Source organism: Lolium perenne, chromosome 3 (genome assembly GCF_019359855.2).
Source record: "Lolium perenne isolate Kyuss_39 chromosome 3, Kyuss_2.0, whole genome shotgun sequence".
In the NCBI taxonomy this organism is placed as follows: domain Eukaryota; kingdom Viridiplantae; phylum Streptophyta; class Magnoliopsida; order Poales; family Poaceae; genus Lolium; species Lolium perenne.
Window position 1 is genome coordinate 303,694,296 of NC_067246.2, and position 24,598 is coordinate 303,718,893.

At 42.7% G+C, this 24,598-nt stretch overlaps 4 protein-coding genes across 5 annotated transcripts; 1 reads left to right on the plus strand and 3 right to left on the minus strand.

Annotated features, from left to right (window-relative positions):
* Positions 1–1,760: 1,760 nt before the first annotated feature.
* Positions 1,761–4,331, minus strand: LOC139838234 (histone deacetylase HDT2-like). The gene is made up of 6 exons (XM_071827618.1): positions 4,236–4,331; positions 3,438–3,508; positions 3,113–3,322; positions 2,346–2,442; positions 2,094–2,226; positions 1,761–2,003 (listed from the first exon to the last, which is right to left on the minus strand). Exons 1-6 carry the CDS (start codon positions 4,255–4,257, stop codon positions 1,949–1,951), a joined length of 588 nt encoding a protein of 195 aa, XP_071683719.1. The 5' UTR covers positions 4,258–4,331; the 3' UTR covers positions 1,761–1,948.
* A 1,323-nt stretch (positions 4,332–5,654) lies between these two features.
* On the minus strand, positions 5,655–9,041 carry LOC127345289 (histone deacetylase HDT2). 2 transcript variants are annotated; one of them, XM_051371736.2, is made up of 12 exons: positions 8,887–9,041; positions 7,837–7,907; positions 7,497–7,715; positions 7,360–7,378; positions 7,234–7,278; positions 7,107–7,151; positions 6,980–7,024; positions 6,804–6,871; positions 6,546–6,716; positions 6,370–6,469; positions 6,139–6,268; positions 5,655–6,047 (listed from the first exon to the last, which is right to left on the minus strand). In XM_051371736.2, exons 1-12 carry the CDS (start codon positions 8,909–8,911, stop codon positions 5,993–5,995), a joined length of 993 nt encoding a protein of 330 aa, XP_051227696.1. In that variant the 5' UTR covers positions 8,912–9,041; the 3' UTR covers positions 5,655–5,992. The 2 variants fall into 2 exon arrangements, with proteins under 2 accessions (XP_051227696.1, XP_051227697.1); XM_051371737.2 differs by lacking the exon at positions 7,107–7,151.
* Positions 9,042–12,963: 3,922 nt separating this feature from the next.
* On the plus strand, positions 12,964–15,642 carry LOC127340227 (uncharacterized). Its single transcript, XM_071827004.1, has 3 exons — positions 12,964–14,460; positions 14,554–14,644; positions 14,784–15,642. Exons 1-3 carry the CDS (start codon positions 12,995–12,997, stop codon positions 15,546–15,548), a joined length of 2,322 nt encoding a protein of 773 aa, XP_071683105.1. The 5' UTR covers positions 12,964–12,994; the 3' UTR covers positions 15,549–15,642.
* Positions 15,643–16,093: 451 nt separating this feature from the next.
* LOC127338811 (uncharacterized) lies at positions 16,094–17,925 on the minus strand. Its single transcript, XM_051364780.2, has 4 exons — positions 17,820–17,925; positions 16,918–17,110; positions 16,660–16,835; positions 16,094–16,559 (listed from the first exon to the last, which is right to left on the minus strand). Exons 2-4 carry the CDS (start codon positions 17,102–17,104, stop codon positions 16,302–16,304), a joined length of 621 nt encoding a protein of 206 aa, XP_051220740.2. The 5' UTR covers positions 17,105–17,110; positions 17,820–17,925; the 3' UTR covers positions 16,094–16,301.
* Between the last annotated feature and the right edge of the window lie 6,673 nt (positions 17,926–24,598).

The window sequence follows — 24,598 nt, forward strand, 5'->3', positions numbered from 1 at the left end:
TGATTGATTACTCGGTTATTCCTTGTACCTTTTAAAATAAGGACGTGTCTAGCGTTGGTTATTCTGAGCGGTCATCCCAGAATAGAAAGTGTTCACACAAATGGAAAGATGTGTTCAGCTGTCAAAGAAAATGGTAGGGTAGCTGATATCACTTTGTCGTTTTTATCCCCATTAATTTTGACCATTTTATGATGATTGATTACTCAGTTATTCCTTGCACCTTTTAAAATAAGGACGCGTCTAGCGAGCGGCTTTATGCCCGTTGGTTATTCTGAGCGGTCATCCTACATAAATGGAAAGATGTGTTCGGCTGTCAAAGAAAATGGTAGGCTAGCTGATATCACTTTGTCGTTTTTTAAAAACTATAACTTTTAATCAGTGCGGCGAAATTACAATCCGTTTTCACTTTAGAATCCAACGACGAGAGCTTCCAAACTAGACCACATTGTTTTGATGGAATATTTTAACAAACAACTTTGATGGGCGACAAAGCAACTTGTTGGTCAGGAAAACAATTTTGATGTGCGGCAAAGCAACTTTAGTGTGCAACGAAAACACTTGATTCACAACGATGGTAGGCTTCACAACAGCTGCAACAACAACTCCTAATATTGCCCGACACTAAAATTGCTCGGTCGAGTACCAAAGTTGTTGTGCAGGACACTAAAAATTGCTCGGTCGGACGCCAAAGTTGCTGGTTCAAAAACTGCGTTACCAGGCACCAAAGAGCACTTAAGTTGCTTCGTCACACATTGAAATTGCTCGGATGGACACCAAAATTGTTGTCGGACACCAAAGTTGTGCCTTCGTGTACCAAAAAGTGTACATGTTCGTTGCACACCAAAGTTGCTTTGTCGCACACCAAAATTATTTTGCTACACAACAAAGTTGCTCTATCATGCATTAAAGTTGATTTTAAAAAAAATCGTCGAAACATATGAAAATGTGGTCTAGTTTCGAAGCTCTCGTCATGGTGATTTTAGTAGTAAAAACGAATTATAATTTCACCGCACGGTTTAAAAGTTACAGTTTTTTAAAAAATGACACCTGATATCAGCTATGGCCTAGTGCGTGTGCCCAGAACGTCCGTCTAGCACGCGCCCGCTCATAAGATTTCAGCTTAAAATAATATGGTCGTTTCGTATACTTGTGTAACTGGTGTAAAAAACAAAATGTAATCATAGAGATAAACTTTACTTGTACTACAATGTAACACCCTTTGGGTGCTGTCAAAAAATTAAAGAGTGCCTTGGATAACAAAACTTGTGTTGAACTAAGCTAAACAAACTTTGTTTCCGGAACTAAGCTAAACAAACGAATATTCCTTATGTGGTTTCGGAACTAAGCTAAATTGTTTTTAAACACGAGTATTCAGAAAAGGCAGAACAAATAAATGATCAAAAAATAAATTGTTTTTCTTCTTGAGATGCCAGCTAAACAGAATCCCCGCATGTTGGAATTGCATCAATATCTGTATTTGCAGGGCAGGTACCAGGAAATGCACACAGTAAATAAAACCAAGTTAAGAGCACAGCGAACTAGGCGAGAAGGAACTGCAGAACATAAAAGTATAGCTTCCACATATTAAAACTTGTTAACGCACAAAATAGTAAAATTACCACCTCATATTTCACCTCAAAATTAGATGTTTCAGGGAGTTTACCAGCATATCAATAACAAGTAGATTCACCAAAAGTATGAATGGCAATAAACAGCCAGAAATTGTATTTAAGAACCAATGCGACAGGCAATACACTTCCAAGTTCTAGGTTTCAAGAGAGGACCAAACAGACTAATCTAGTGAGAGGGGCAATATCTTTCGAAGTTGTAGGTTTCTGGAGAGGACCAAACAGACTAATCTAGTGCTGATTAGAGGACAAAAGTTGGAAGACGCAGCATCAGCAGCATCAACCCGATCACTCTGCAACATGTTGTCACCACTGGCAGCTCAGGTGTGCTTTGCCTTCTCATGGGACTGGAGCGCGAAATCACTTCCAAATGTCCTGAAAGAATTCGACCAGAGCATAATCATTAGACGTCAAGCTCTGCAGTTTGACTCGCCAGAATGCTAAACTTTCAAGCAGTCTACATACCTGCTGCACGACTTGCAGGCATGAGTGCCGACAGATTTGGGGGACTTTGCCTTTGGTTTGCCGTTGCTGTTCCCAGACGCCTTGCTGGCCTCCTTTGTTGGAGTGGCCACATGAGGAACATTCTTGTCATCACCTGAAGTGAATGCAGATCTAATTAAAACTGTTCTTACAACAGCATGCACGATAAGTGTTTCTTTTAAACATAAAGCATGACAAGTATTGACAGGGAACCTCGGAAAAGTATCAACACACCTGTTGTCTGGCAAGCTGGTGTTGCAACCTTTGCCTTTTTGTCAGAAGCAGGTGTCTTCAAGGCAGTTTCAGCTACCCTCTTCTTGCCATCCTCAGGCTGTAGTGCACAACAAACAGAGTCAGATTAGACTGTTTGGAAGGAAGTGGAAAAAGGAGAACTGTCAGATCCACACCTTAACAGGAGTGCTTTTGCTTTCCTCATCACTTGAATCCTCTTCGCTACTGGTAGCAATCTCTTCGCTGCTGGTATAAATCTCTTCACTACTGCTGTCATCCTCTTCGGTACTGGTATCATCCTCTTCACTCGAATTACCTTCGGTGCTGGACTCATCTTCAGTCAAGTCCTGGGAAGAAGTGTGTTTCATTGTCATCAAATATTTCAAAAGGCTAAGAGGGTGATGCACTTGCATAATCATCAGAATGCACTTACATCATCTGAAGAAGATAAGTCATCTAAAGAAGAAGAATCACTATCAGAAGAATCACGATCATCCTCATCAGTAGTAGGATTGATCACTTGATTGTTTACAGCATTCACTTCACCTAAAAGAACAGATTAGTTAGTCTATGTTTGACGAGAAAAACATGGAATACTGATGCAATATCTAGCCAGGAGTGTACCTTTATCTTTGCTAGAATCAGATGTGAAGAAAGCAACTAGCAGGTCAAGGACACAAAGGCTACAAGAAGACAGATTCAAATATCTCGAATACACATAGTTAAAAATAATGTATAGTTGTCGGCTATCATGTTAAAGGATATTCATGTAGATGAGGCATGGCAAGCTTGTAACCGCACACAAAAACACTGGCAGTCTCCGAACTGTGTGATAACTCAAATTCTTTCTCAAAAACCAAATCAAATTGAATCTGAGGTTGATTTTCAGCAGACAGAGTTCCAATGACCACCTTGTTACCACCGACTTTAGCAGATACAACTGTATTGCCGCTTTCTTTCTCTGTTTCACCAAGGGCAGCCTAAAAACAGTAACCAGGAAATGAAAGTAAATCATTGCCTAAGGAGAGAGCGTTGCTTTAGGAGAATAGTAGAAACAAATAGGCAGAAGATGGACAACGAGGAAAATGCGTAAACCTGTGAGAGGTGAATAATAAACTCTTTACCAACGTCACAAGGAAGAGACTGTCCCGGCTTCACTTCCACACCTGTACCGAGATAGCAAATACTAGTAACTAATAAGGCAACAACAGATGATAAATTAACCCCGGTATCGTTTTTACTCTGAAGATAGAAAGTCAATCCAGCACCAACAAAGACTAGCAAAAACAATGTGACCAAGTGAAAGTTGCTGCTTCAGCAAATAAAGATGTTCTGCTGGTAGTCAGATAAACAATGTTGTATTGAAAGCATCTACATAGCAGCAATGCCATCTCTCTGCAATATACTGTACTAATGTATGAAGACCAAAAGGTAAAAAAAATGTAACTTCCAGCAGCGGCCAATTCAACATCAGAGTACCACGAGCAGAGCTATGACGTAACTAGCCGAACAAGAAAACAGCAATCAACCCCCTCGTTTGGAGAAATTCCAGGAGTAATTCGTAAAACAACATATTCCCCTACAGTCTACAGATCATCGATTCTACGAGGTGATGTGCCAAAAAAAAAACAATACAATACGACATAATCAGTCCCCCACCACACACCCCAACGAAATTGAGCAAAAGCAGATTGTCTCGACACAACGAGGACCTAAAATTGTGTACCCGCAGCCAGGACGTACGCAGTGAAGCTACACGAGAGGCGATGATTGACGACGTGCGTGCTTATCGAGCGACCAAAATTCGAACCGAAAAGCTCTACAGAAAAACGACCCGCCGCGAACAACAGGCATGTCGCATCGAGTAGGGGAGGAGGGGAAGGAAGGGATTACCCCAGAACTCCATGGAAGTCATGCTGGCTCGAGGAACCGAAGCCGCGGCCGTGAAAAACCCTAGGGGATTGGTCGATCGGAGCGAGGGGGTTTAGGGTTTTGGTGGCGGTCTGTTGGAGACGAATAAAAGGGGGAGAAGGCGGGACTGAACTGGACACCGAATTTTTAGAAAGTCCAAACGCCCCTGGGCCGTTCGATTCTTGTCCCTGGGATCTCTCCGTCCGTCCGTTGTTGTGTATTTTTTGCTCTGTACATGTGTTAAGTTGTGAAGTTATTATTATTTCAATGAGCAAAAGTCCTGAGTATGCATGTTTCTAGTTGCTTCAGGTAGTAAATCATGCTGTAGTTCTTTTTTCTGCAACCAAATCAGTCGTGTAATTAAGTCATTTGCACACACATATTTGTGTTTAGGGTTTATTTCTCTCCAGTCTTGGGAAAAGAGGATTTACTATGTCAGTTATCTGTGGCATTTTATCTAATGGGAAAAGAGGATTCAATTCTCGGTTATTTCTGGTACTTTCTGTGATCAATAATGAAACGATGGTACACCCTCCATTCCAATCAAAGTCAAACTATATAAAGACAAAGTATATAGAAAAAAAATTCTCAACATCTACAATAGTAAATGCATACAATTTTTTTAACAAACAACATTAAGGGAAACATCAAACAATACAAAGCACCTTAACAAAAATAGAATACATACAATATGAAAGTACTTTACGATGGTTCTTATATTATTGATTTGATATTGACAAGACCTAAAACGTATTTTGAAATAGGGAATATGAAAAAAGATCGATGAAATGTAGAGGATCCAGATCCTCCTGACACATCGATGGAATTGCGTCAACATCTGTCTTCGCAGGCTAGCAAGTCTAATTGGGCAGGAAATTTTCATGTAAATCACAGAGCTCCTAAATTTAGTGAGGAAAGACAAGTATACAAAGGTGGTGGAAGTGGCTTCGTTGCAGCTATTAGGACATGCGCACGCACGGTCAAGAAAAAGAAGTTATGAGCACAACAGACTAAGCGAGAAGGAACTGCAGAACATAAAGTAGAGCTTACACGAAGCAGAACTTGACACGCACAAGATGGTAAAATTACTATTCCCTCCATCCAAACAAATAAAGCTTAAAAATTTAGTTAAAAGTCAAAATCCTCCAAGTTTGAACAATGTTATAGACAAAAAAAAAAAAAATTATGATATCAAATCAATATTATCAGATTCACCGTAGAAGATATTTTAAAAGTACTACATCCGTTCATAAAAAAATGTCAGAGATTTGTCTGGATGTATCTATACATCTAAATCTAGTCAAACTTGCGACATCCTTTTGTGGATAGAGGTAGTAATATATTTGTTTCAGGTTGCAGATGTTTATATTTTCCTTTCATATTTGATGAAACTTTGTCAGCTTTGACTGTTGACTAAATGTATAAACCTTATTCATATCGGAACGCAGGTAGTACCTCACATTTCACCTTCAACTCACATGTTCCAGGGATTTAACAAGCATCTCCATAATTCGCATATACACCAACAACATGAATGGCAACGAGCATCAGGAGACTGGGCATGTATGAACCATTGCCAGAAGCAATATTTTCCAGGGCCAAAAGACTAATAATCTAGTGAGAGGCAAAAATTTCCGAGTTCTACGTTTCAGGAGAGGACCAAATGGACTAATCTAATGCTGATTAGCGGGCAAAACTTGCAGACACGGTATCAGCAGCATGTCGTCACCACTAGAAGCTCAGGTGTGCTTTGCCTTCTCATGGGACTGGAGCGCTGAATCACTTCCAAATGCCCTGAAAGAATTTGATAGGAGCATAAGCATTAGATGTCAAGAATCTGCAGTTTGCATCACCAGCATACTAATTTCTCAAGACGTCTACATACTTGCTGCACGACTTGCAGGCATGGGTTCCTACGGATTTGGTGGACTTCGCCTTTGACTTGCTGTTCCCAGATGTCTTGCTGGCCTGCTTTGATGGATGAGGAGTTGCCACATGAGGAACCCCCTTGTCACCTGAAGTAAATGCAGGCTTAGCTATAACTGTTCTTGAAACCACATGCATGATAAGGTTGACAGGGAACCTCAACAAAGGTTGACAGGGAACCTCAACACACCTGTTGTTGCCTGGCCAGATGGTGTTGCAATCTTTGCCTTCTTGTCAGAAGCAAGTGTTTTCAAGGCAAATTCAGCCACCCTCTTCTTGCCATCCTCAGGCTGTAGTGCACAACAAACAGAGTCAGATTAGACTGTTTGGAAGGAAGTGGAAAAAGGAGAACTGTCAGATCGACACCTTAACAGGAGTGTTTTTGCCATCCTCATCACTCGAATCCTCTTCGCTACTGGTAGCAATCTCTTCGCTGCTGGTATCAATCTCTTCACTGCTGCTATCATCCTCTTCAGTACTGGTATCATCCTCTTCACTTGAATCATCTTCGCTGTCGGACTCATCTTCAGTCAAGTCCTGTGAAGAAGTGTTTCATTATTATCAAATATATTTACGGAAACTGAGAGGGTGAATGCACTTGCATAATCATCTGAATGCACTTACATCACCTGAAGACGTTAAGTCATCTAGAGAAGAAGAATCACTGTCATCCTCATCACTGTCAAGGTTTTCTGTAACAGAGGCACAAATGTAATCGAAAAGCTATTTGTTCAGCGAGCATAATGAGAAAACACAATTGGCCTTCTAGATTTAACTAATAAAAGACAAAATCTGCTTACCAGCAATAGAATTGATCACTTGATTGTTTACAGTTTTCACTTCACCTAAAGTAAAGACAGATTAGTTCGTTTATGTTGTGGCAATTGGCCTTCTATATTTAACTAATAAAAGACAAAATCTGCTTACCAGCAATAGGATTGATCACGTGATTGTTTACAGTTTTCACTTCACCTAAATTAAAGATAGATTAGTTCGTTTATGTTATGGCAATTGGCATTCTAGATTTAACTAATAAAAGACAAAATCTGCTTACCAGCAATAGGATTGATCACTTGATTGTTTACAGTTTTCACTTCACCTAAATTAAAGACATATTAGTTCGTTTATGTTATGGCAGAAAAATATGGAATACTGATGCAATATCTAACTAGGAGTGTACCTTCATCTTTGCTAGAACCATATGTGAAGAAAGCAACAAGCAGGTCAAGGTAACAAAGGCTACAAGAGGACAGATTTTAAATATTTCTGATAGACAGCTGAAAATAATGTGTATCATTAGCTTAACAACATTAAAGGATATTCAGGCTGATCAGGCATGACAGCCCTGTAACCGCACACAAAGACGCTGGCAGTCTTTGAACTGTGTGATAGCTCAAATTCTTTGTGAAAAATCAAATCACAGGGAAACTGAGGGCGATTTTCCGCAGACAGAGTTCCAAGGATCACCTTCTGATCATCAATTTCAGCAGATACAACTATATTGTGAGTTCCTTTTTTTGTTTCACCAAGAGCAACCTAAAAAAAGTAGACAGAACATGCAAGTAAATCAATTAGCTGAGAAAAGGCCGCTGATAAAGTTAAAAAGACAAGTAAACAACAATTGGCACATGATGGAGCACAAGGGAAATGGGTGAACCTGTGAGACGCGAAGAATACAGCCTTTTTCAGGGTCACAAGAAACAGTCTGTCCTGGCTTGACTTCCACACCTGTACCAAAAGATCAAATACTAGTAACTAATGAGGAAATGGAACTTGATACGAAAACCCCAGCAAGGGTATATAGATAGTTAATGTAGAACCAACAAAGACTAACAAAAACTATATGGACCAAATGAAAATTGCTGCTTCACCACATAAAGTTGTTCTGCAGTTATGCCGGTAATCAAATACACAAAGTTGTATTGAAAAAATCTACATAGCAGCAATGCCATCTCACTGCAATATAATATTTGACGACAAAGAAAGCAAATGCTGGCATCAATTCATCTCTATCAAATCACCAAATAGCTTGCATTCCATAATTGTTGTGAACACCGAGGTGCAAAATTATTAAATGTGTAACCTCCAGCAGAGGCCAATTCATCATAAAAGTAGCATAAGCAGAGCTATGAAATAGCTAGCCGAAAAGGGAGCACATTTTCACAGCAAGCGACCTGCTCGTTGGGGAAACTTCTGTAGTAAATCACAAAACAAGATAACCCCCTACAGATCATCCATTCTACAAGGTTCATCAGCTCCCCACCAAACAACCCAACGAAACTGAGCCTAAACAGATCGGCTCAGTAGTCAGTAGTCAGCACTCGACCCACTCGTTTGGCATATTTTCTGTAAAAAAATCATAAAACAAGATGCTCCCGTATAGATATTCCATTTTATGCCAACATTATAATACTGGAACATGTCACATAGACAACATCCGGACGAATTAATCCAGGAAACCTCAAGTCCTCAACCCCCACCTAACAGCACAACGATTTTTTTTTGGAGTTTTAGCACAACGAAATTGAGCCGAAGTAGATCTAAACACAACTGAGGACCCAAAATCGCGTACCAGCACCTAGGAGGTTGTGAAGCTACACGAATTGTGATGATTGATGACGCGCGCAGCCAAAATTCGAACCGAAAGCTCTGAAAAAGACCCCCTACCAGCCCGCAAATCGGAGAGAGGGAGAGGGCGAGGAATTACCCCAGAAGAACTCCATGGAGGGCATGCTGGCTGGAGGAAGCGACGGCGTGGCCACGCAAAACCGTAGGGGATTTGTCGGCCGGAGCGGGTTTAGGGTTTTGGTGGCGGAGGCGAAAGAGGGGAAAAAGGGACCGGGCACCAGATTTAAAGAGAGGTAGACGCTCCACGGCCGTTCGATTCTTCTCATGTCCATTGGATGTTTGCTTTCAACGATTTTATTTTTACTTTTGGAAATGGGTGAGATCAAATTAGTCAGGAAAGATGAGGAGGCTTTTGGTCCAATAAAAAGGTGATTGTGTCGTGTGCCCAATTTCAAAATAGTGAAACTATAATCCATAACATCAAAATGTTAAAAACCTACCCTCTTTAGTACGGAAGTGGATCATCACTAGGGTACCGCCTACCCTCTTTAGTTAAGAAAATAAACTAACTTTTCTAAGATAATAATATCATTGGATTTTTTTCTTCATTTTATTGAGGACTAAAGATTGGTGCTCTAATGGTGACCTACTTGCATCTATACATCTAGGCACCCACACATATGTGGTCCGATCAAAGCACGAAATCTAGAGCACCGAGTTTAAGGGGCCAATGGGGAACACCGGAAAAAATAGAGAACTAGATTTTGTTGTTAGAAGAAAGGAAAACAAGTGCACTATATGCATAGGACTAAGTTCAATTTGAGCTCGAAGGTGGGCCAAGTGGATTTACTTACCAGCGTGAGTTGACGGTCTCGAGTGGGCCACTTTCCATACTTCACATGAGTTTGGCTACCCTTTTAAGATAACATTTGCTCACTATGCAAGTCTTTGATAGTCTCAAGCAATGAAGTTCACATACTACATTAATTATTCAGGCAAACACATAAAAGTAGCTAACTTCAGAGAAGGTTTTATTCAAATCTTCGTGATTACAAAGGAAGCCGCTCCCTGAACAATGGTGTCTAGGTAGGGTTTAACCCCATACAAAATTGGAATAAATAACAAGGTCGAGATATAAGGGATTTATAGTCATTATAGTCCAAACAAGCTTAAAGTTGGCATGGATAAAAGGTAGAGGGTGCCGATGTTTGCCGGAAATTGAACAATGACTCATCAACTTGCAACCGTCTAATGAAGGATGTATGTCGTGTAGCATGCATGTTCCCTCGGCGTGAAACACTAAGTTTTCTTCTTAGACATTGGGTGAAAGCTAGATAGATGTTGAAAGGACAATCTTTTCCCTAAATGGTTGTTGGTGACGTTGACACTAAATTGAGGGGACTATTTATTGTTACCTTCAAGTGTATACTCAGGTTTTAGTACCAAACGATGCAATGGAATCGTGGAAGGATACTCCCCAATACAAAAAGAACAAAAGTGCTAAAGCTTTCGTGTTTTACCTTTACTTGAATCATAAGTATAGCGCAATATTAAGAGGGGTACTCTTGATGAGCTTGATGGGGATGAACATAAACCATGCTATATACACATCCAATCCACATATACTCCACTAGAGAGAGAGAGAGAGACGGTCTACTCAAAATATAGCCATTTGCACACTTTCTCTAAGCTCGGTATAGAAATCGGAAATTCTGGATATTTTTAAGGAAGGGTCGAAAAGTTTCACTACAAGAAATATGCTAACTAATGACCTTTATCTTAAGGACCATGATAGTGTTGGTCATATATCTACGACCATCTCCAGCCAGTTGGTCAGAAGCCATATGGGAGAGTACAATCCCTATAGCATTATGACCTTCTCTATCAGGAAGGACATAATTTTCCTAGACCAGTTGGTCATAACATATACAGAAATAATCCACGACCTTAATTCCAGACTATTGCAACCAATTTAATTGGTCATGATCGCATGATCCAATAATAATGTCTTAAATTGTAATGTGTTGTCATGACTAAGCAGACACCTCAGCAATCTCGCCTATGTGTCACTGCCTATGTGTCTTTTTTTGCTTACGTGTCACCATATAGACTTGCTATATCTACTTATTGGGCCAATGTTTTTTTTCCACTGATTATTTTCTGAGCTGACATTATCCTCAACCGAATGGGCCAGCCCATACATGACAGCATTGGGAGGGTGGAATGGGCCAGCCCACGACCTGACAGCACAGGGAGGGTGGATTTTATTTTGCAAAAATATGTGCGCGGAGCGGGGACTCGAACCCACGACCTGGCGATGATGCTGTGTAGTCCTACCACTGCGATAGGACGGTGTGTTTGATGTTTCAGCGTAAGGTAGGGATAATATATGTTCTTTCTGCCTTCTAACATGTAGGGTTCGAATCCCCATCTCAGACCCATCTCAAACCGCGACATGTAATTCGAATCCCCATCTCAGACCCACGACCGGCGGCGGCGGTGGTGGGCGTGGCATCGGGCGGCGGCGGTGGGCGTGGCGTCGACCGGCGGAGGGGACGCCGGTGGTACTTCCGGCGCAGCAGTCGAGCAAGGTGCGCGTCGTCGTTCGCCTCGGCCACGGCAGGAGCCAGCGGCGGTCACGGCCACGGGAAGGACTCCTCGTCGTCGTTCGCCTCGGCCACGGCAAGGACTCCTCTTCGTCGTTCGCCTCGGCTACCCCTCGAGGTCTGCACCCCTCTCCTGTCATCTCCTCTCTCCTCTCTCCCCTCTCATGGACATGAAAAAAATGTGCATTTTTGGATCGGGAACGATGGAACTGCATGGATATGTTATGATTTAGTTGTTACAAGAATATTTTAGGTACTATAAGATTTATGTAGATTTAATTGTCAGGTTTCTTCACTGTCCCGTTGTTTTAGATTTCAGCCCATGTTCTTTAGTTTAGTGGCCTAGCTAGCTTGTTTGGTAGGAGCTGCAGGTTATTTTAGGAAGTTGCATAGATGAATCATACTCATATTTGCTGGTTGTGAGCAAAATTATACTACCATGTCAGTGCAAGCTTAGCTACTGAAGTTTCTGGTTTGGTTTGATTCTTAGTATCTTCGATTGAATCCTAACAATTTTCTGGTCCTTTGCATGCAGATGGACAGAAGCTGGATTACAAAAGGAGTTAGAAGGCTTTCCTATGAACACCTAAGGGGAGTGGATGAGTTCATAGTGTTTGCTCGCAGAAATGCTGCGGGGGCTGCTGAAATTCTTTGCCCTTGCCCCAGCTGTAATAACCGTACTCGACAAACTCTACAAGATGTAGAGTCTCATCTGCTGTTGCGTGGGATGGCAGCCACCTACGATAGGTGGATCCATCATGGGGAGCCTTTACATGCTGAACCTGGAGCTGAACCTGGAGCTGAACCTGGACATCAACCTGATGCACACCATGCTGATGAAGGCGGCGAGCATCTAGAAGATGATCATGTTGTGCTAGAGAATTCTTTTAATTTGGTGGAGGAGGATGGGGATGAGGATGACAGGATCCCTGACCTGTTTAAGGATCTCTACGAGTCTGAACCACAAGGTGATGGACAGAATACAATCTATCTTGAGAGCTAATAGAGGAAGCGAAGCGGTCAGCTAGTGATGGTGGGACAATGTCCAGATTTGCTTTCACCGTGAAGTTACTCCATGTCAAGTCCTTCTACCGGATGAGCAACGCCGCCTTGAACGGAATACTCCATCTCTTGGCTATCCAATACCCCAAAAGCTCAATTCCCAAAAATTACGATGAAGCATTGAGTATCATCGGCAGATTGGGGCTTGGTTATGAATCAATCCATGTCTGCCCAAGCAACTGTGTCTTGTTTCGGAAGACGTATGCCAAGCTTGACAAGTGCCCTAAATGTGATGCCTCTAGGTGGAAAGATGGGGATGGCAGGAAGCAGATACCGGAGAAGGTATTGAGGTACTTTCCAATTATTCCAAGGCTGCAAAGGATGTTTATTTCAAAGAAACAATCTGAAGAAGTGCAATGGCACAAGCTGAAGCGGAAACCTGTGACTAATGAGCTTAGCCATCCAGCGGACGGAAAGGCATGGAAAGACTTTGACAGTCAACATAAAGACTTTGCCGCCGATGCGAGAAACATAAGACTCGGCCTTGCCACAGATGGCTTTAACCCCTTTGGCATGAGCAGGAAGTACAGCATGTGGCCAGTATTCATCGTTCCGTACAACCTGCCACCATGGGCATGTATGGATCAGTCCAACTTCATGATGGCTTTGCTGATCCCGGGTCCAGATTCTCCAGGAAAGGATTTTGATATCTTTATGGAGCCCCTCGTTGAAGATTTGTTCAAGCTATGGAATGGTGTGCAGACCTATGATGCCCTGAGTCCCGATAAGTTCAATCTGCGTGCTGCGGTTATATGGTGCATCCATGATTTCCCGGCGCTGCACACTTTGTCGGGTAGGCTCACGGCTGGTTATCAAGCATGTGTGCGTTGTGACAAGGACCCGTGCTCCCAGAGAATAAGAAACAAGTTATGCTGGATAGGGAGCCGCCGTTTTCTTCCTCTGGACCATCGTTGGCGAAAAAGCAAAGGGTTCAATGGCAATACTGAACCACGTGACCCTCCAGCAGAGTTTACTAAAGAGGAGCTCAAGCAGCAACTTGACAAGGTGAAAGATGTCAGACCGGGAAAGAATCAAAGGAAAAGGAAGCGGGAGGAAGGTCAATGTTGGGACCGGAGGTCTATTCTGTGGGACCTCCCATACTGGGCAGATCTGAAGTTGAGGCACAATCTGGATGTAATGCACATTGAGAAAAACATATGTGACAATCTGCTTGGGACATTTATGAACATCGACGGGAAGTCAAAGGACACACTTAACTCGAGGCTTGATTTGGAAGATATGGGCATAAGGGAAGCTTTGCACCTACGGCCTGTTGATGGGGGAAAGTCGTTTGAGATGCCGGAAGCATGGTATACAATGACTAAAGAAGAAAAGATTGCATTTTGTGAGTTTATAAGAGCGGTGAGGTTTCCAGATGGGTATGCCGCTAACCTCGCAAAGTGCGTGTCTCCCGATGGATGCAAGCTCCAGGGGCTGAAAACCCATGATTGCCATATCCTCCTCCAAAGGATCTTACCGGCTGGACTCCGTGGAATAATGGATAAAGAAATATATGAAGCGGTCGCTGAGTTGGGAAATTTCTTTAAAGAGTTGTGCTCCAAAACACTGAAGCTGTCTGTTCTTGAAAGACTCGATAAAGAAATCCCAATTATCCTCTGCAAACTTGAAAAGATCTTTCCACCAGCCTTCTTCACCGTGATGGTTCATTTGGCGGTTCATTTACCCAAAGAGGCAATTCTTAGAGGCCCCGTACAGTACGGCTGGATGTATCCCGTGGAAAGAAGGATGCTTACATTTAAGCGCTATGTGCGAAACACGGCCAGACCCGAGGGGTCAATTGCTGAGGCATATATTGTTGACGAGTGTCTGACTTTTTGCTCTCGGTACTTCGATGATCTGGAAACTAGATTTAATCGGCCAGGCAGAAATATAGAGCGGGATGATTCGCATAGTGGTGATTTATCGGTTTTCAGCCATGGTGTCAAATTTCTTGGAGGGTCACAATACTTGGAGGCAGGGGATGACTACGAGAAGATGCATTGGTATGTGCTGAGAAGTTGCCAAGAGGTCCTACCGTATATCGAGTATGTCATCTATCTTGTGCACTCGTATTTTTTTCTTGGGCTGGAAGAAACCAATATTTTAATTAACAATATACATATTTGTTGGCATTGCAGGTTGTGCAAGAAGGAACTGGAGGAGCAAGATAGCCGCATCAATGTTCACAAGTGGCTTGCGAATGGATTTGCTGGATGGTTTAAGAAACATGTGAGTATTTGCTACTGGACATGCACCTTAATTGTTAGTCCATTCCTCCTAGTACTCCTATTTTTAGCTACTGGACATGCACCCTTTATTTCTTGCACTTGACATGCTACTGGATATGCACCCTGGTTTGTTTGTGCAGATTGGAAAATTGCACGAGGAAGATAAGGTGAGTGATGATCTCTTTGCTCTGGCATGCGCGCCGGATAAGAGAGTGAGGGTATATACTGCATGTGTTGTTGATGGTGTCCGCTACCACACCCTTGACCGTGAGAAAAATAGAAACACACAGAACAGTGGAATTGTCACCGAGGGAGAACACGAAAATACCTTAATTGACTTCTACGGTCAGCTGAGAAGCATCATCAGGCTCCAATATAACTCCAGCGGAGGCGTCCATCGTTCGGTCGTCTTGTTCCGCTGTGATTGGTTTGATCTTGGCGGGAAGAAGAATAGCCGAGTCCGGGAGGATCGACACTTCAAAAGTATAAACACCGGAAGGTTCTGGTACAAGAATGATGCTTTTATCCTAACAACACAAGCAACAAAGGTCTTCTATCTTCCTGACACTGATTTGGGTGGCCATTGGCGAGTTGTGCAAAAATTCCAGCATAGACATTTGTGGACTGTGAAGGAAAGTGAAGTGGACAAGGGTCCCGGTGGTGGTTCGCTATCTTACCAAGATGATGACACACCGGAAGTTCCAGTGCTAACCCGAGAACCCACTGTGGAGACCAGATCGCAAAGGCGCCGTGAACAAATGTTAGTTGATGCAGCGGTTGTGGAAAGAATGAGGAAAAGAAGGAAGGAGGTAGTGGAACTACAGGAAAGCGACGATGAAGTAGATCATACAGTACACCAATACTGTGATGATGATGAAGATAACAGGCAGTTCGACGATGATTAGTTTCAATTTGGATGTATGCTGTTAAAGATTTGTGTAAACTAGAAGTGAATGTTCAATTTGGATGTATGCTGTTAAAGATTGTGTAAACTAGAATTGAGCCAGATTGTGTGATCATGAATATTCCTGTTGATATTTGAATTTGGATGATCATGAATATTACTGTTGATAATTGAGCCAGATTGTGTGAACTAGAAGTGTTCTGATTGTGTGATTGTGTGATTTCTGTTGATAATTCAGCCTGTGATCTTGTGCTATCTGTCAAGTATGTTATGCAAAAAAGGTGTGAGACCTGGGAGTCGAACCCAATAGCTCAACTTAGTTTCCAGACTGTCTTGCCATTGTGCTACTGTAGTGATCTTGTTACCTTTGGATAACCCAAATTTTTATAGTCTCTCCTTTGTCATCAGCTACAAGAAACTAAATCTCTGATTTGTTTGAAACAACAGAAACATGAAGCTATAAGTAGTACCATATTTGAAACAACACTGGATACCAGATTTCATACCAGATTTCAAACAGTGGAGTAATAGTTCATAAACCATCCATATTTCATACCAGATTAAAGTAGTAGCATAAGTACTTCTTAATTTACAAAGGCATGCTAACAGCAACCATCCATCTTCACAAAAGCAGTCAAGCACTAACAGCAACCATCCATCTTCACAAAAGCAGTCAAGCACTAACAGCAACCATCCATGTTCATAGCATAACTACAGGACGACCAACACCAACAACAACCTAGCACTGAAGTAGTTACATGACCTTCGTAATGGCCAACTTAAGTCCAACACGAGCACTACGACGGAAGCGGAACATGAAGACATCGCCGCTTTGCATCCCAGCCGCCTTCACCACCTTGGACCACTTGCTTGTAATCTGAGCTCCGGCGCCCTTCCCTTTGCCCATAATCATTGTGACCACAATGGGTTTAGGGGCCTGGCAGTAGACCTCCAACTTGGCAGGCAAGTCCAAGTACTTCTTGATGTAGAGGCTGAACTTCCTTGGGAAATACTGCAAAATAGAGGAATAGTCAAGTCTAGTTCATGATCGAGAAGCAAAACATCATCCTACTTTAGCAATCAAAGACACTCATCGGCGATAATTGGTTTACCATTTTAGCTTTTGGCTTCTCAGTGTGGGCTGCCGTCATAGTGCATACAAACACTTTTATTGAGGGTCTCATCCTTGCAAGTTGCTGCAGGAATTGCACCTGGCAACGTTTCAAACCAACCTTGTTGCCATACACACAACACTTATCAAAAGAGGCATTGCCAGTTATCTTGGGACCTACATGCAATGCAAAAAGCATAAGTAAATGAACAATGGATAAATTGGCAGCATAATAGTCTTAGCAGAAAAGGCCCTTTACCTCGACGCATAACTATCTTGTTGGCAGCGGCGGCGGCAGCAGCAGCTGCTGCTTCCCTAGCCTTAGCAGCCTCTTTCTTGGCGCGCCGCCTAGCCTTAGCAGCAGCTGCTGCTTCCCTAGCAGCAGCCTGGGCAGCAACAACCTCTTCGTCATCCGAGCTAATATCGACCAGCTCGTACCTGTCCATGGTCACCTACCAAGAAAAGAGGGAAGAAGTCACAATCAGTCTAGCATGCTGATATGAAGCCGTATCTTGTTTATTAAACTACCAACTAGTAAATCAATCTGTTGACAATGTATAAGGCTTGGATGCTCAAGACTGCAGACTCACAAATTTGTTGCATGAATAGAACACGACAATGTTCAGTTGAGTTTAATGGAAATCCTAATCCACAGGTATATACATCCTACCAAAATGGGGACAGAATGATCAGGATCCTAATCCACAGGGATATAGGTACATTTATCAATTAGCAATTCTCCTGCATGCCCAAATATACAGTTCAAAGGCTCAAAGGAGCAGTGAATATTGTGTCCCCTGAAATTTGACAACCATGTCACACACGGGTGCATCCATAGCAAAAGCTCCACCTCTTCCAACAAACAAGAACCCTAATCCGTGTAAACCGTCCCAATCCCAGAAACATCCGACGCGGAGAGATCAAATCGAGCAACCTATATCAAGAAAATTACATGATATCCAACGCGGAGAGATCAAATCGAGCAACCTATATCCAGAAATAACCGCAGCGGGAAACTCGTTCTTCCTCTACGGGGACATGCAGCGGGAAATTCCTAGAGGACGACTCCGGCCACGCTCGGTGCGCCGCATCCACCCGTTCAGAAAACCCCCAACACTAAACGCCGGCGCGGGGAGACGAAGGAGGGGGAGGGGGGCTGACCTGAGACTCGGCGACGCGGCGACGCAGCGGCGGGGATGGATCTGACCGGCGGCGGATAGGCGAAGAGGCGGAGAGGCGGAGTGGTGGAGTGTGCGGTGCGGTGGAGGCGAAGAGGCGGAGTGGTGGAGTGTGCGGTGCGGTGCGGTGGATGCGGCCGTTTTTATTGCGGGGGAGACTGGAAACTTAAAACCTAATTTTTTAAATTTGCTATTTGAAACTTATTTTGAGAACAAGGTCACACCAAATACTTGCATTTCTTCAAGTTTATAATTTTTAATAGAAACTAGGTCACATACAATGACGCCACGCGAAGGTTTTACCATTTTTCGATTTTTTTTGAATTACTTATGCCGTTTTCAAAATGTGGTCGAAACGGCCGGCGCTGCCGTCTTAGCTAGGGTTGGAACCTATCAAAACTAAAAGTGTATCTCCGATGAAATCACATGTTTTGAACCTAAAAATAATTTTTTCCAAAAATAATGAGCAACAAATGAAGCACCTCCAGTTCAACTGTCTCGGTTTTCCTGCTGAATCGGCGGGGATTTGCCTTTTTTGCCGGGAGTGCCTAAAAAGGTTGGAGTTCTCAACAGTTGCTTAGTTCTACATAAAATAGGTCCTATTATTTAAATAAAATGTGTTGGCCCATTTCCGCGACATGTTATGGGTAGCTCCTTCATAAACCGCCGCCTTTCTGATGCTTAGAAAATAGAAAATGGCTTTTTAATATGGTAAAGTCGAAAAGTTCGTGAGACGACATTTGTACTCCACGACAAGGGGCACACATGTGCAAAATTTGGGGTCAATCCGACAAACCACCCAACAATTGCGGCCGTAACCTTGGTCATTTGCCTCGAAAGCCATGAAACTTCATAGACGATAGCTCATTTTGAGAACACCTTTTCCAAATACTTGCATTTCTTCAGGTTTATAATTTTTAATAGAAACTAGGTCACATACAATGACGCCACGCGAAGGTTTTACCATTTTTCGATTTTTTTTGAATTACTTATGCCGTTTTCAAAATGTGGTCGAAACGGCCCGCTGCCGTCTTAGCTAGGGTTGGAACCTATCAAAACTAAAAGTGTATCTCCGATGAAATCACATGTTTTGAACCTAAAAATAATTTTTACCAAAAATAATGAGCAACAAATGAAGCACCTCCAGTTCAACTGTCTCGGTTTTCCTGCTGAATCGGCGGGGATTTGCCTTTTTTGCCGGGAGTGCCTAAAAAGGTTGGAGTTCTCAACATTTGCTTAGTTCTACATAAAATAGGTCCTATTATTTAAATAAAATGTGTTGGCCCATTTCCGCGACATGTTATGGGTAGCTCCTTCATAAACCGCCGCCTTCGATGCTTAGAAAATAGAAAATGGCTTTTTAATATGGTAAAGTCGAAAAGTTCGTGAGACGACATTTGTACTCCACGACAAGGGGCACACATGTGCAAAATTTGGGGTCAATCCGACAAACCACCCAACAATTGCGGCGTAACCTTGGTCATTTGCCTCGAAAGCCATGAAACTTCATAGACGATAGCTCATTTTGAGAACACCTTTTCCAAATACTTGCATTTCTTCAGGTTTATAATTTTTAATAGAAACTAGGTCACATACAATGACGCCACGCGAAGGTTTTACCATTTTTCGATTTTTTTTGAATTACTTATGCCGTTTTCAAAATGTGGTCGAAAGCCGGCATTGCCGTCTTAGCTAGGGTTGGAACCTATCAAAACTAAAAGTGTATCTCCGATGAAATCACATGTTTTGAACCTAAAAATAATTTTTACCAAAAATAATGAGCAACAAATGAAGCACCTCCAGTTCAAGCTGTCTCGGTTTTCTATTTGAATCGGCGGGGATTTGGCTTTTTTGCCGGGAGTGCCTAAAAAGGTTGGAGTTCTCAACAGTTGCTTAGTTCTACATAAAATAGGTCCTATTATTTAAATAAAATGTGTTGGCCCATTTCCGCGACATGTTATGGGTAGCTCCTTCATAAACCGCCGCCTCGATGCTTAGAAAATAGAAAATGGCTTTTTAATATGGTAAAGTCGAAAAGTTCGTGAGACGACATTTGTACTCCACGACAAGGGGCACACATGTGCAAAATTTGGGGTCAATCCGACAAACCACCCAACAATTGCGGCCGTAACCTTGGTCATTTGCCTCGAAAGCCATGAAACTTCATAGACGATAGCTCATTTTGAGAACACCTTTTCCAAATACTTGCATTTCTTCAGGTTTATAATTTTTAATAGAAACTAGGTCACATACAATGACGCCACGCGAAGGTTTTACATTTTTCGATTTTTTGAATTACTTATGCCGTTTTCAAAATGTGGTCGAAACGGCCACGCCGCTGTCTTAGCTAGGTTTGGAACCTATCAAAACTAAAAGTGTATCTCCGATGAAATCACATGTTTTGAACCTAAAAATAATTTTTACCAAAAATAATGAGCAACAAATGAAGCACCTCCAGTTCAACTTGTCTCGGTTTTCTGTTTGAATCGGCGGGGATTTGCCTTTTTTGCCGGGAGTGCCTAAAAAGGTTGGAGTTCTCAACAGTTGCTTAGTTCTACATAAAATAGGTCCTATTATTTAAATAAAATGTGTTGGCCCATTTCCGCGACATGTTATGGGTAGCTCCTTCATAAACCGCCGCCTTTCTGATGCTTAGAAAATAGAAAATGGCTTTTTAATATGGTAAAGTCGAAAAGTTCGTGAGACGACATTTGTACTCCACGACAAGGGGCACACATGTGCAAAATTTGGGGTCAATCCGACAAACCACCCAACAATTGCGGCCGTAACCTTGGTCATTTGCCTCGAAAGCCATGAAACTTCATAGACGATAGCTCATTTTGAGAACACCTTTTCCAAATACTTGCATTTCTTCAGGTTTATAATTTTTAATAGAAACTAGGTCACATACAATGACGCCACGCGAAGGTTTTACCATTTTTCGATTTTTTTTGAATTACTTATGCCGTTTTCAAAATGTGGTCGAAACGGCCGGCGCTGCCGTCTTAGCTAGGGTTGGAACCTATCAAAACTAAAAGTGTATCTCCGATGAAATCACATGTTTTGAACCTAAAAATAATTTTTACCAAAAATAATGAGCAACAAATGAAGCACCTCCAGTTCAACTGTCTCGGTTTTCCTGCTGAATCGGCGGGGATTTGCCTTTTTTGCCGGGAGTGCCTAAAAAGGTTGGAGTTCTCAACAGTTGCTTAGTTCTACATAAAATAGGTCCTATTATTTAAATAAAATGTGTTGGCCCATTTCCGCGACATGTTATGGGTAGCTCCTTCATAAACCGCCGCCTTTCTGATGCTTAGAAAATAGAAAATGGCTTTTTAATATGGTAAAGTCGAAAAGTTCGTGAGACGACATTTGTACTCCACGACAAGGGGCACACATGTGCAAAATTTGGGGTCAATCCGACAAACCATGCAACAGAAAATATCAAAATTATTTTGAATCCTTCTAAAATTTTCCTAAGTTGCAAACACTACTGAAATTTCCCTGAGCCAAAAATCTCCCGCCTTCCCCTCCCGCCTTCGTCTCCCGCCTCCCTCCCCAAAAAATTTCAGACAAAAAGAGAAAAAGGAAAAAAGACCAAAATGCCACACCAAAAGAGAAAAAGACAGAGGCGTTTTGGACATTCCTCCTGGATCCCCGCGCCATCCAATTCCCCATCCACTCCGCCCCCAATTCCCCATCCGCCCAATTCCCCATCCACTCCGCGCCATCCCATCCACTCCGCCCCCAATTCCCCATCCGCCCAATTCCCCATCCACTCCACTGACGGCGAAGGCGAGCGACGAGGAGACGGCCACGGGAGGACGACGGCGAAGGCGAGCGACGACGGGCGGGTAGCTGCGACGCCGACGACGACCACAGGCAGAGGCGGGTAGCTGCGACGCCGATGACGAGCACAGGCGAGTTGATCTCCACATCTCCTCTTCTTCCATGCTAGGGTTAGGGTTTTGTCCTGCCCAGATCGCCTCATCTCCTCTTCTTCCATGCTAGGGTTAGGGTTTTGTGCTGGCATGGTTAGGGTTTTGTGCTGCCCCAGATCGCCAAAAGTCTATCCCTTCTGCCACTCGCCCTTCCACCCCACCCTCAATCCGTCACCCCAGCCCGAAACCAAAGCAAGCGGATTGGTAGTTGTATTTTTTTTGGTTTAACCTCGCTGTTGTGATCTGTGTGTGACTGCAATCCCGGCCATCAATTGTTTGGATAGTTATTTATATGTTGGTACTCGTAGGATGCATAATAGAACTGAAAAGTATGGGCACAATCATCCAATCCAATTAGTTCATCTGAGGTATATGCTGCTTAAATCTTACTGCATGTTTCTCTTGTCTAACCAGTAACTACTGAGCATCTATTTGGTTGCCCTATGTGTCTTACAATTAGTTGAGACTTTTAGAGTGCATTATCTTGCTTAAGTACATGTATAAGTGTCTAACTAGAAATTGATCTTGTTCTTTTTTCATTTATATTGTTTAGCTGTGAAGTTGGCACTAATACATGTGTATATGGTCAGAGGTGGTAATGCGATTTCTTGAGTCCATTAAGTGTATATGTTCACATGTTGTGCTCTTTCAGTGCATTGTGCTACTGCTATCTGACCACATATTTATTGCAGGAGCCAGTCCAACCACTTGGAGATCAGCAATGACAAGGAACACGAGGAAGAAGCAGCCCGCAGGTATGCAAATTGTTCCTCGTGCATTGCTGCAAGTTATCTTTTTGTCTATGTGCTTAGTATAGCTTGTTTTGCTTATCTGCCATGTTTCTTACCTGGGAGTTGTCTTACTTGCTTTTGTATAGCCTCAACACATGCTGAATACTTGTTAGCTTTTAATTTGTTCACTAAGTTTTTATTTTCAAGATAGAAATCTGCCTGTTAATCCACTATAATTAAATGATACTAAAAGCTGATTTAAATACCTTGGCTGATTGTGTTGTCTTGCCCCCTATGCATTTCAACCATTCATCTAATGGTTATCTGTTTTTTTATTCATGTAAAGAGGAACCTCTAACCGAAATCGAGAAGGCTAGGGCTAGGACAATGATGAGGAACAACAGCATGTTCCAATCCCTTGGTCTCCCTGCGTTAGTATCAATGTTTAGGAAGGCTGGTGGTAAAGAAGGTAGTGCAACTACTGCTGCCTCCTCTGCATCTGCCATAACACAAGCTGAAAGCTCAGACTACGATCCTAGAGATGAGGAAGTCATTGACGAAGAAGTCGATGACAATATAGTGGAGAAGACTGTTAAGGTGCAAAACTCTTATCTTGTTTGGATGGCTAGGGTCACTTGTTTGCTATCTTTTTCCTTGTTTTTTTCCCTTCATACTGTTCTTACAAAATTTTATTACTTGTGATCTAATGTTGTTGTCCCTGCTGTTTGTACGAGGCCCTGAAGGTTACTAAGAGGAAAAAGAAGTCAGCTGTTAGGAAGAAGAACAAGAGTAGGAAGAGTCCAGAAGATACATCTAGTCAAATGGGCCCAGGAAGGATCTTTGCGGTACCTCCAGGAGGGTCAAAGAGACTGCTAGAACTGGAGACACCTGCTCCTGCTAGAGTCACTAGACAGAAAGCCAAGGCGGTTGCTGCAGCCATCCATGAAGACAATGAGGAGGAGGAAGGAAGCGCTGTCCGCATGGAGCCCAGCCATGTCGGAATGGAGCTCAGCTCTGTCCGCATGGAGCCCAGCCATGTTGGAATGGAGCTCAGCCGTCCGCATGGAGCTCAGCGCTGTCCGCATGGACCCCAGCCATGTCGGAATGGAGCAAAGCCCTGTTGCACCTTTCGTGGACAGGAACACCTTTCCCGAAGAAACTGAAAGGCTACGGTGATGAAGGTAAGTTCATCTTCGATTGTTTTCTTGTACACTTGCATTTGCTTCTGTTCGATTAAATGCTACTGTTAGCAACATGTTTCCATGTTTGGTTGCTTGTATTCATTCTGTTTGAGAAAGAATGTGAAATGTTAGGTACTAATCAAAGTTTGTGTCCTATTCAGACGATGCGATTGTGGCTGTCAAGCGTATAAGAAAAGGCAAAGGGCTGGAAAGGATGACAAAGTCAATGGGTAGCAAGGTGACCATTGAAATTGCTGAAGGGATGAACGGGCCTGAGAAGCCTTTGCAGGCGGCAATGTTTGCTTCGGAGTGTGGATACAACGCAAGAACCCACACACCAGTTCTTCCCCACTTCAAGGACTACAAAAAGACACCCAACCTAATTAAGGACTACATTGGCAAAGTTGCAGTAAGTTAATTTCTTCTTTTCTTAATTGTTTTTCTTTCTTCCTGTTACAACTTTCATATGACTGCTAATCATGCCCGTTCATTGTTTTCTTTCTTTGTAGGGAAATTTTGATATGGACACCAAATCGCCGGCCATCAAAAAAGCGTGCATCGAGAAGCTGCAGAAAATATCAAAGAATAGGCGGCACCAGATCAAAAAGGACTTCTTCGACAACGCTGCACCTGGTGAGCTCAGCATCAAGTCTCCCGTGGAAGGCTTGCCGGATGATCAATGGCAGGAGCTGCTGAAGTTGTGGTCAACAGAGCGACACAAGGTATGTTGCCCTTGGTCTCATTGCATGCAGTCCTTGATGTATCTGATGCTGTTTGCATGTACATGCTCTCAGCTTTTGTTCACATCTAAGTGATCATCTAGTCTTCCTTGATGTATATCTCGTGGCATGTGTTTTTTAGTGCTATCCCATGGTATGATCTTCTTTTTGTAGAAAACCCGTGAATCGA